The sequence below is a fragment of the Anolis sagrei genome, chromosome 1 (genome assembly GCF_037176765.1).
Source record: "Anolis sagrei isolate rAnoSag1 chromosome 1, rAnoSag1.mat, whole genome shotgun sequence".
Classification (NCBI taxonomy): domain Eukaryota; kingdom Metazoa; phylum Chordata; class Lepidosauria; order Squamata; family Dactyloidae; genus Anolis; species Anolis sagrei.
Window position 1 is genome coordinate 148,852,658 of NC_090021.1, and position 12,073 is coordinate 148,864,730.

A 12,073-nucleotide genomic window follows, 5' to 3' on the forward strand; every position below is an offset into this window, starting at 1 on the left:
CATTGAATGTTTGCCATATATGTGTACACTGTAATCCACCCTGAGTCCTCTGCGGGGTGAGAAGGGCGGAATATAAAAGCTGTAAATAAATAAATAAATAAACTACAACTCCCAAATGTCAAGGTTTATTTCCGGATGTGAGGGCGATCTGGCTGCGACATCTGTCACCCCATTGATCGCCAGGGTTGATTCGGCTGATCTGGCTGGCTAGGCGGGTGTCCCCTTCCTCCCTCACCGCTCCATGTGCGTCCCTCCCGAAGCTGCGAGCTCGGTGGAAGAGGACGACGTCCCAGGTATAGAAGGAGTGTACCGAGGTCTCCAGTCTTCGGTCCCGGGTTTACGATAGCTGCGTTCCCCTGCTAGAACCTCCAAACAAGGTTTATTTTCCCCAAACTCCGCCATTTGAACATATTGAGTGTTCATGCCAAGTTTGGTCCAGATTGATTATTGTTTGAGTCCACAGTGCTCTCTGGATGTAGGTGAACTACAACTCCAAAACTCAAGGTCAATGCCCACCAAACCGTTCCAGCATTTTCTGTTGCTCGTGGGAGTTCTATGTGCCAAGTCTGGTTCAATTCCATTGTTGGCGGAGTTCGGAATGCTCTTTGATCGTAGGTGAACTACAAATCCCAGCAACTACAACTCCCAAATGACAAAATCAAACCGCCTCCCCCCCCCCAACCCCACCAGAATTCAAATTTGGGTGTATCAGGTATTTGTGCCAAATTTGGTCCAGTGAATGAAAATACATCCTGCATATCAGAGATTTACATTACGATTCATAACGGTAGCAAAATTACAGTTATGAAATAGCAACAGAAATAATAATTTTATGGTTGGGGGGGTCACCACAGCATGAGGAACTGTATTAAGGGGTCGTGGCATTGGGAAGGTTGAGAAACACTGCCTTAGAAGATAGCTCAGTGAAGCTAGTTAGCTCCAAGAACAGTTCCTATCAAGAATGGATTTCTTTCATCTTTAATAAACATATTATTTTTGATCCTATGAAGCTGTGGCTTTGCAATCCTGTTCTATCCTGGTGAATGGAAGCCAATCCTTGCGCACTACATGTAAGTTTCTGCTGCTTATGAACTGTGCATCTGGCACGCTGCTATATTTTGTGGAATCACCCCCAAGTGAGGGTTATTTTTGAGCGCAACAGCTCCTGATTCCCAACAGTTTTTCTTGTGATTTTGCAACACTTCTCTATATTTGTAAACTGCCCTGAGTCGCCTAAGGACTGAGAAGAGTGGTATACAAATATAGTAAATAAATACATAGATAAATTATTGGAACCATTACACATGGTACATTTGGAAAACAATGGGGGAAAATAACTTCTTGAATTATAAGTAGTTAATGTTGTATACACTTTTAAGTCACCCTGTACTTAAAATGTAAGTTACTCACAGATGAATGAGAGAGTGAACCAAAACGGAAGTCCAGGGAACTCTGCAAAGACCTTCTGGCCATTGTGAGGCTCCAAAATATTATCATCTGCCAGAATAACATTTTTCTGGTGTTTTGTTGCTACCAAACCTACACAAAAAACAAACAATGACATTTTATTTATTTTAAAAGAAATAAACATTTTGTTTCTTCTATAAAGTAGGTCGTAGCAAAAATAAACAAACTTTTTGCATGAGTGTTGGACTAGGACACCATCCCTGCTCCATCACAGAAACTCACAGAGTGACTTTGGGCAAGTCTTGGCTTCAGAGAAAGGCAATAGCTGGTGTCCAACAATAACATCACAGAACAGAGTTTGGAAGAGACCACATGGGCCAAATAGTCCATCCTCCTGCCATGCAGGAAAAGCACAATCAAAGCACCGGACAGATGGCCATCCAGCCTCTGTTTAAAAGCCTCCAAAGAAGGCGCTTCCACCACATGTTGAGGAATAGGATGTCCCTTACCCCACTATGATTTTCCTGTGGCGTGTATCTCATTACGGCCCTTGTATTTTGAATCATCGTTTTTGAGGCAAATGTATTATTTCATATTTTCTTTTCTTGTATAAATCACTCACACTGTTGCATTTTAAACTTACAGCCAGAATCCTGGTGATGTGTTAAGAAGCTGGTAAAAATCCTTATTCATGACAACATCACTACTTTTGGAAGTATTATGGAAGTAGATGGATTGCATCTATGAAAAGTGACAAGAGCACCCAGATGCTTCTCGGACCAGGCCCTAGCTACTGCTTGGCTGCAGGAGTATACAAAAGGAGAAGGTGCAGCCTTCACCCATGTTCAGGTGGTGACCATTGTTCTTCTGAGCTAGCTGCACAAGGGAAGCTGGTTGACCTCAAGGTTGCTATAGATGATCAATGGCTGGGAGATGGAACTGCCATTCCCCTGCCCTTACATACCCAGGAATGAAGGAAGAACAATAAATATGCTGGCATTTTCCAGCCAGTTTTGAAATGCCTGGGACTCCAAACTCTCCAATTCAATTGCCGACTGTAGATGATGGGATTTGTAGTCCAACACATCCAGAAATTGACAGGCTATGCTTTACTTACTTAGCTGATCCCTTGTGGGCCATGTATGATTGCCTTCCAAGTGTAGGGTGTTGTTGGTGGGGCCGTAGGTGACTGTAGAGACCTATTCGTGATCCACATGTTCTTCTGCTGTAAGGACATTGGTTTTGAGGTGGAAGGTGGTCCCAACAAGAGTTGGATTGACGCACCCTCTTGACATATTTCTCCCTTTCACCCTCCATTCACACCTGTTCGAATTCCACAACACTGTTGGTCACAGCTGATCACCAATTAGAACCCTTGAGGGCCAGGGCTTCCCAGTTCTTGGTGTCTATGCCACAGTTTTTAAGATTGGCTTTAAGCCTATCTTTAAATCTCATTCCATTTTCCATTCTTGAGTTTGGAGTATAGTAACTGGTTTTGGAGGCAGATCGGGCATTTGGACACGTGGCCAGTCCAGTGAAGTTGATGGTGAAGGATCATCACTTCAGTGCTGGTGGTCTTTGCTTCTTCCAGCACACTGACCTTAGTCTGCCTCTCTTCCCAAGAGATTTTTAGGATTTGTTGGAGGCAACGCTGATGGAATAATTCCAGAAGTTGAGTGTGACATCTGTAGATGGTCCACATTTCGCAGGCATATAACAGGATTGGGAGGACAATCTATATATATAAGAACCTTAAGGTCATAATTTGGTGGTCAAAAATAGCTAAACCACCGGACGAAATCTCACCACATTTGCCCTGCGAATACCTCTTTCCCCAAGGTATGAACAACAACCCTCAAAACACCAATACGCAACAACACAAACGCACAATACCCGAAAAACACGGAACATGCGCAGAGGCCTTGGGAGGAAAACAATGAGGAAGGACTCCATTTCCCAGCTTCCCCCGCGCCCAAATCTCCCTCCGCATGCACACTGCCGCGGGAGGAATACAATGAGGAAGGACTCCATTTCCCAGCTTCCCCTGTGCCCAAATCTCCCTCCACATGCGCACTGCCGTCTGCCTGCCTCCCTCTACACGAGCCCAGCCTGAGAAAGCCCACCAGACCGATGTAAGCACTCACGCTCGGGGAGGGCATGGGAGCTGCAGGGGGCTGCTGAGGGCAACTGAAACGACACGAAACAGGAGGGAGAGAAAGAGGGAAAGAAGTTGGGAAGGAAAGAAAGGAAGATAGAGAAGGAAGGAAAGAGAGAAGAAGGGAAAGAAGGAGAGAAGGAAAGAAAGAAAGGTAGAGAAGGAAGGAAAGAGAGAAGGAAATAAAAAGTGAAAGAAGGAAGGAAAGAGAGAAGGAACGAAAGAAGGAAGGAAGGAAGGAAGGAAGGAAGGAAGGAAGGAAAGAGACAAGGAAGGATGAAACCAAACATCAAAGGAAGCGAGAAAAGAAACAGGTAGAGAAGGAAGAAAGAAGAAGAGAAAGAAAAAGAGGGAATGAAGGAAAGAGGGAGGGAAGGAAGGAGAGAGAAAAAGAAGGAGGGGAAAGAGGGAGGGAAGGTTTGCCACAACAACGCGTGGTGCGTACAGCTAGTAGCTTTATAAATAAGCATCTTGGTAGCCCTACGAATGTCCCAATCCTCAAACACTGTCTGCTTCAATTGGAAAAATGCTGCACTCGCAGAGCTCAGGCAGTGTTGCATTTCAGTGTCAGTGTTGACTTTCATGGAGGGGTGGTTGCCAAGGTAGCAGAACTTGTCAACATTTTAGCTGTATTTCTGGCATTGCAGAGGGGTTGGCTGGTGCTTGCTGAAAGAGCACTTTGGTTTTCTTAACATTCAGTGAGAGGCCAGGCTTTTTGTATATATATCTACCTGTATATTTGTATTTTATTTTAAGAGGACTAGATGTATGTTGTATGTTATTTGTTGTGTCTGCACTGTCTGTTTTTGATAAGGCCAACTGGTTAATCAATAAAAATTGTTGTTGTTGTTGTTGTTGTTGTTGTTGTATACTTCTGCAAAAGTGTTTAGAGTGGCTTGTAGATCTTCTTCTGGTTTTTTTGGATGAGTCTACATTGCCATGTAATCCAGTTCAAAGCAGATAATCTGGATTTTACATGGCAGTGTATATGAGGCCTCGATTATATGACAGCATAGATGGGGCCTAAGGGTCACTTCCTGTTTGTTAAACCACTTCTTCTGAGCCTAAAATGACATAGTGAGGACACAAATATAGTGAAACTGCCCTTTCTTGGTATTGTCGTGTTATGCTAGATTTGAGACTTTTTGGGGCACTGTTCTAAAGACATGAGTTTTAAATCACCATTCAGCCATAGAAACCCACTGGATGACCTTGGTCAAGTCACACTCTCTCAACCTCAGAGGAAGGCAAAGGCAAAACCCCATGGTAGGTTCACTTTTGGGTTGCTGAAATGAATTTAAGGCACACGACAACAACAAACATGTGAACAAAGGTAATCTAGTAGACATTACTCAGATTTCTGGATGATATACCCTATACAAGATAATTTAGTAAATAAGAAGTAATAGCAGTGCACATCCATCCTGAGATGTAGATTGGGAAGCAGAGGTCCAGAGGTTTAGACTCCTTGTGCAGCTTTGGACAAAAAGGCTGCTGCCCTAATGCTCTGGGAAAAGGATGCTGGAAGCTTCAGTGACTGAATTCTGTTTTTCAAGCCCGGCTGCCTCCCAGATGAAAGGCTCTCTGCCAATGTTTCCCAAGAGGAAACAGGTATTTTCCTGATAAGCCGCAGTTCCTGTAGCTTGACCTGGCCGCCTTCCTGTGCTCGGGAATGTTAACTATGAAAACCAAACACAGGCAGACCCTGAGTTACAAACATCTGATTTACATACAACTCATAGTTAAGAACTGGGGTGAGACAACAGGAATTCCCCTTGGAAGAGTAATCATAGGGAAAAGATGTATCTATGCACTGAAGCTTTATCACCACTCCTCGTTTCCACAACAAGACGAATTATTCTAAATCAAATTGTTACAATACCAGAAAGTGAGGTGAAATCTTCCGAATAGGGGCACAGACAGCAAAACAAACAGCACAGGGGTGTTAACCCATCCCTCTGCTATCCAAGATAAATAAATCCAGCCAAATATATGTATATTTGGCTGGATTTACGCTTTTAAAAGTACCTGGTCTGACTTACATACAAATTCAACTCAAGACCAAACCTACATAATCTCTCTATAATTATTATTATTATTATTATTTTGTCGAAGGCTTTCATGGCTGGAATCACTGGGTTGTTGTAGGTTTTTTCGGGCTATATGGCCATGTTCTAGAGGCATTCTCTCCTGACGTTTTGCCTGCATCAGAGGTAGTGAGGATGCTTGCCATAGATGCAGGCGAAACGTCAGGAGAAATGCCTCTTGAACATGGCCATATAGCCCGAAAAACCTACAACAACCCAATAATTATTTTATTTACTGCATTTCTATCCCACCCTTCTCACCCTGAAGGGGACTCAGAGCGGCCTTACGATTGGCAGCAATTTGATGCCATATCAACAGACATATGATAAAATAAACATATACATTAAACCATAAAATTAAAAAGCAATATAAACATTAAAACCCATTATTAAAACCATGCAATCAAAAGTCACAGTATTTTTTTGTCGTGTCAGGAATGACTTGAGAAACTGCAAGTCGCTTCTGGTGTGAGAGAATTGGCTGTCTGCAAGGACATTGCCAAGGGGACGCCCGGATGTTTTTATGTGTTACGATCCTTGTGGGAGGCTTCTCGGCTTCTCTCATGTTTCTGCACGAGGAGCTGGAGCTGATAGAGGGAGCTCATCTACACTCTCCCTGGATTCAAACCTGCGACTTGTCAGTCTTCAGACCTGCCGGCACAAAGGTTTAACCCACTGCGCCACCGGAGGCTCCAAAGCCATAGTCAAAAGCCATTACAGTCATTATTGCACATTTTCCATCATCACTTATTTCACTGCACTGTTGGCCAAAAGCTTGGTCCCAGCACCATGTTTTTACTTTCTTTCTGAAGATCAGGAGGGAGGGGGCTGATCTAATTTCACAGGGGAGGGGATTCCACAGCTGAGGGGTCACCACTGAGAAGGCCCTGACTCTCGTCTCCACCAACTGCGCTTGCAGAGGATGTGGAACCGAAAGCAGGGCCTCCCCAGATGATTATAACCTCCGAGATGGTCCATAGAGGGAGATGTGTTCAGACAGATAAGCTGGGCTAGAACAGTTTAGGCCGAAACAAGCACTTTGAATTGTGTGGTGTGGCCGACAGGTAGCCAATGAAGCTGGCATAAAAAGGAGGTTGTGTGCTCCCTGTATGCTACTCTGGTGAGAAATCTGGCTGCCGCCTGCTGGTCCACTTGAAGCTTCTGAACAGTCTTCAAAGGCAACCCCACAGAAAGCACATTGCAGTAGTCTATTTAGGATGTAACAAGAGTGTGGACCACTGTGGCCAAGTCTGGTTTCTCAAGGTACAGGCACAACTGGTGCACAAGTGTTATTACTTCGACCCCAGTAACTGCACTTAGATTAGTCTGTCTGCTGAAAGATGCTTACAATAAAAGACTTTAGTCACACATAGTGTGAACCCTTTGAAATCAGGTAGATTACATTACCCATGATTGCTCTGACAATCAAGAAGAATAAATAATATTTCTGATGACAAGAAACCTGAAACATTATATTGCTGTGTCGTCCCCCCACACCACCCACCCAAGGTTTTTTAAATAAAATATTAAAGAACATCTAAATTTTACAGGTGTCTTGGACCATGCCATTTTTAAAAGCACACTGAATCACAACTTTAGAGATAAGAGTTCAGATACTAAGTCATAGACAGCCTTGGGCAAGTCACAATCTCTAAGCCTCAGAGGAAGGCAAAAGCAAACCCCCTCTGCATACATCCTGCCAAGAAAACCCCATGATAGGTTCCGCTTCGGGTTGCTATAAGTCAGAATTGACACATGACAACAACAAAGGTGAACAAAAGTAATCTGGTAGACATTCACTATGATACTGTTCCATTATCTGGGTAGAGGCCACTAGGGGGCAGTAGAGAGAGAAGGATTGTCCAATTTATGGGGGTGGAGGGTGGGTTGAAGGAGTAAAACCATTTCCTCCTGTTTTCCTATTATTCCCCATGCCCAGCCATTTCCCTGTCATGAAATGTCCCCGTTGTGAAATGTCAGGAAAGAATGCTTCTGGAACATGGCCATACAGCCCAGAAAACTCACAGCAACCTATTCTTCGGTACTGTTCCATTATCTGGGTGAAGGCCACTAGGGGGCACTAGAGAGAAGGATTGTCCAATTTATGGGGGTGGAAGGTGGGTTGAAGGAGTAAAACCATGTCCCCGTCATGAAATGTCCCCGTTGTGAAATGTCAGGAGAGAATGCTCCTGGAACATGGCCATACAGCCCAAAAAACACAGCAACCTATTTTTCGGTACTGTTCCGAAGGGTGAAGGCCACCAGGGAGTTCTAGAGAGAAGAAGGGTTGTCCAATTTATGGGGGTGGAGGGTAGGTCAAAGAAGTAAAACAATTTCCTCCTGTTTTCCTATTATCCTGCCCCCCAGCCATGTCTCCATCATGAAATGTCCCCATTGTGAAATGTCAGGAGATGATGCTTCTGGAACATGGCCATACAGCCTAGAAAACACAGCAACCTATTCTTCGGTACTGTTCCATTATCTGGGTGAAGGCCACCAGGGAGTGCTAGAGAGAGAAGAATTGTCCAATTTATGGGGGTGGAGGATAGGTTGAAGGAGTAAAACCATTCCCTCCTGTTTTCCTGTTATCCCGCCCCCCAGCCATGTCCCTGTCATGAAATGTCCCCGTTGTGAAATGTCAGGAGAGAATGCTTCTGGAACATGGCCATACAGCCCAGAAAACTCACAGCAACCTATTCTTCAGTACTGTTCCATTATCTGGGTGAAGGCCACCAGGGGGCGCTAGAAAGAGAAGGATTGTCCAGTTTATGGGGGTGGAGGGTGGGTTGAAGGAGTAAAACCATTTCATCCTGTTTTCCTGTTATTCCCCCCCCCCCCCCCCCCAGCCATGTCTCGATTGTGGAAACAACCCTTTTTTAATGAAATGGGGAGAGGGAAGGGGGAATAATCAGCAAAAATGAGGGAAATGGTTTTTCTCCTTCAATTCCCTCTCCCATGAAATGGACTATCCTCCCCTCCCTATTGAATGTTTGCCATTTTTTTTGGAAACTGCCCTGAATCCCTTTGAGGAGAGAGAGCGGGTTATAAATAAAGCATCATCATCATCTAGCACCCCCTAAAGGCCTCCACCCGAATAATGGACCAGTACCTTTACTTAGATTTGCAGAGGGCTTTTCATAAAGCCGAAACCCATGATTAGTGAGGCTTAAGTTACCCACAATTACTTCGACAATCATTAAGAGTGAATAAATATTACTTTTGATGATATAAAGTCTGAAGTATGTGAAAACATTTCATTAGTGCAGTATTTCTCAACCTGGGGGTCGGGAGCCCTCAAGGGGGTGTCAGAGGGGTCGCCAAAGACCATCACAAAACACAGCATTTTCTGTTGGTTGTTGGGGTTCTGTGTGGGAAGTTGAGCCCAATTCTATCGTTGGTTGAATGTTCTTTTATTGTCGGTAGACTATAAATTCCAGCAACTACAACTCCCAAATGTCAAGGTCAATTTTCCCCCAAACTCTACCAGTCTTCACATTTGGGCATAATGAGTATTCATGCCCTGTTTGGTCCAGATCCATCATTGCTTGAATCCACAGAGCTCTCTGGATGTAGGTGAATTACAACTCCAAAACTCAAGGTCAATGTCCACCAAATCAGTATTTTCTGTTGGTCATGGGCAGAGGTGGCCCTAGATAATTTTCAACGGTAAGCAAACAGTATTTGGGCACCCCCCCCCCCCAACCAATCACTGATATATATTTTCTGTTCGTCGTGGGAGTTCTGTGTGCCATATTTGGTTCAATTCCAGCATTGGTGGAGATCAGAATGCTCTTTGATTGTAGGTGAACTATACATCCCAGTAACTACAACTCGCATATGTCAAGGTCTATTTTCCCCCAAGAGCGCCTCAAGAGCGCCCCTGGGCAAAATCAACTATACTGCAAATGCTTACTTTGCGTAATGGGTTGAGCCGCCCCTGGTCTTGGGAGTTCTGTGTGCCAAGTTTGGTTCAATTCCATTGTTGGTAGAGCTCAGAATGCTTTTTTGATTTAAGGTGAACTATAAATTCCAGCAACTACGACTCCCAAATGACAAAATCAAAATCTCCTCCCAACCGCACCAAATTTGGATGTACTGAGTATTTGTGCCAAATTTGGTCCAATGAATGAAAATACATCCTTCATATCAGATATTTACATTACGATTCATAACAGTAGCAAAATTACAGTATAATGTTATGGTTGGGGGTCACCACAACATGAGGAACTGTATTAAGGGGTCGCAGCATTGGGAAGGATGAGAAACACTGCTTAGTGTGTGTTTTTCCATTTTTTTTAAAAAAATGTATTAAAAAGAGCATCCAAAATCTACAAATAGCAAATATCCTGGAGCATGCTATGTTTTTTTTTTTAAAAAAACCTAGAAGCTAAAACAAACCTAGAAAACTCAAACAAGTCCTACTCTTACATAGCACCATCAAAGTTAATTTTACTCTGTTAGGAAAAGACACAAAACTATTGCATTGCTTTTGCAATCCATCTCCTCTTTTTAAACATAGCATTAATTATATCAAATTCCTGTGGAATGTACTCCATGGAGAAATGTTTATAAAACTGCAATTTCAACGTCTTGCAGCAAAAAACCCTGTTAGAAGAATGTGCTCGTGCCATGTTCATCGTTGAAAATACAACACTCAAGTACTACCCTGATTTTTTGCATTTTCCCAAACATCAGTCCTAACAGAATTACTTTAGGTCTGTATAATATCCTTCCACATATGCAAATGCGAGCTCTCATGCTTCCTTACCTGATCAGTTCTCCCTGGGTGCAGCTTTCCCAGAAAGCTTGGGCATCACTTCTCTGGTGTGCTGCAACACTGCTTGTTTTGTGGCTGAGTGAGAGGAAGTTACACCAAGTGCAACTGAAGTGGGGCGTTTCTGCTGAGACTAAATCAAAGGCTTGACTTCTAATTCATAAAACATGATGAGCTTTATTATCCAGATAAAGCACACCGAGATTTTTTAAAGGAGTTATTTCCTGGTACCATTTATACCAAAATACCATCTTCCCGGCAATCTAACCAACATTTTCATTTCAGTTATCAGAGAGTGGACTAACAAGTTCTACAGGCATTAGTAATGGAATAAGTATGTGCAATGTTTATTTCTCACCAATATTGGAATTGGGGAAACACTTAAGTAAATGTTTTCGTTTTATCTTGTTTATTATTGTACATAGAGTATCTACCAGCTTTTATTTCAGACTATCAAGAAATATGTTAAATTTACTTGAAAACAAAGGCACTGTTCCATTATCCGGATGGAGGCCAAAGGGGGTGGCTAGACAGAGAAGGATACTCCATTTTACGGGGGGTTGGGAGGGTGAAATGAGTAAACCCTTTCCCCTGTTTTCCTGTTATTCCCCCTACCCATGTTGCCAGGCCCGTAGCCAGGATTTCGTTTCGGGGGGGAGGGGGTTGAACTTTTTCAGGGGGGGTTCGGGGGGGCTGAGTTTTGGGGGGGCTGAGTCTGAGTGAAAGAGGGTCTACCCTAGCAAACCTTTTGTATCATTACCCCAATACCCCCATGCATATGGGATATATTGAGTATGGTGATCAGATCATGATATGAATAAACATAACAGTTTAAATAATGCACCAATAAGGCCTTTTCATGAACCACCATGAGAATTTCGGGGGGGGGGCTGAAGTCCCTCAAGCCCCCCCCCCCTCCCCCCCCAGCTACATGCCTGCATGTCACCATCATGGAAACAACCCTTGTTTATGATATAGGAAGGGGGAGGAGGAATTACCTATGAAAACGGGTGATATGGTTTTCCTCCTTCAACTCCCCCCTCCCATAAAATGGACTAGCCTTCTCTCTCTAGCACCCCCTAGTGGCCTCTGCCTCGATAATGATACAGTACCAAAACAACTAATATTTTTGTGACGTTGATTACTAATCATCTAACAACATTATACAAACATTTGTTTACAACAGGTGATATGGTTTTCCTCCTCAACTCCCCCCTCCTATAAAATGGACTATCCTTCTCTCTCTAGCGCCCCCTAGTGGCCTCCGCCCGGATAATGATACAGTACCAAAACAACTAATATTTTTTGACATTGATTACTAATAATCTAACATTATACAAACATTTGTTTACAATGGGCGATATGGTTTTCCTCCTTCAACTCCCCCCTCCTATAAAATGGACTATCCTTCTCTCTCTAGCACCCCCTAGTGGCCTCCGCCCGGATAATGGTACAGTACCAAAACAACTAATATTTTTTGACATTGATTACTAATCATCTAACATTATACAAACATTTGTTTACAACGGGTGATACAGTTTTCCTCCTTCAACTCCCCCCTCCCATAAAATGGACTATCCTTCTCTCTCTAGCACCCCCTAGTGCCCTCCGCCCAGATAATGGTACAGTACCAAAACAAGTAATATTTTT

The 12,073-nt window shown here is 43.4% G+C and overlaps 1 protein-coding gene across 1 annotated transcript in view; it reads right to left on the reverse strand.

The window, feature by feature from the left end:
- ADGRF5 (adhesion G protein-coupled receptor F5) overlaps positions 1–10,591 on the reverse strand; it is a 54,212-nt gene extending 43,621 nt beyond the window's left edge. Inside the window, exons 1-2 of the mRNA XM_060785283.2 lie at positions 10,418–10,591; positions 1,411–1,539 (exon numbers count right to left, since the gene is read on the reverse strand). Coding sequence (XP_060641266.2) covers positions 1,411–1,512 — 102 coding nt within the window. The 5' untranslated portion in view covers positions 1,513–1,539; positions 10,418–10,591. The remainder of the gene's footprint in view (positions 1–1,410; positions 1,540–10,417) is intronic.
- Between the last annotated feature and the right edge of the window lie 1,482 nt (positions 10,592–12,073).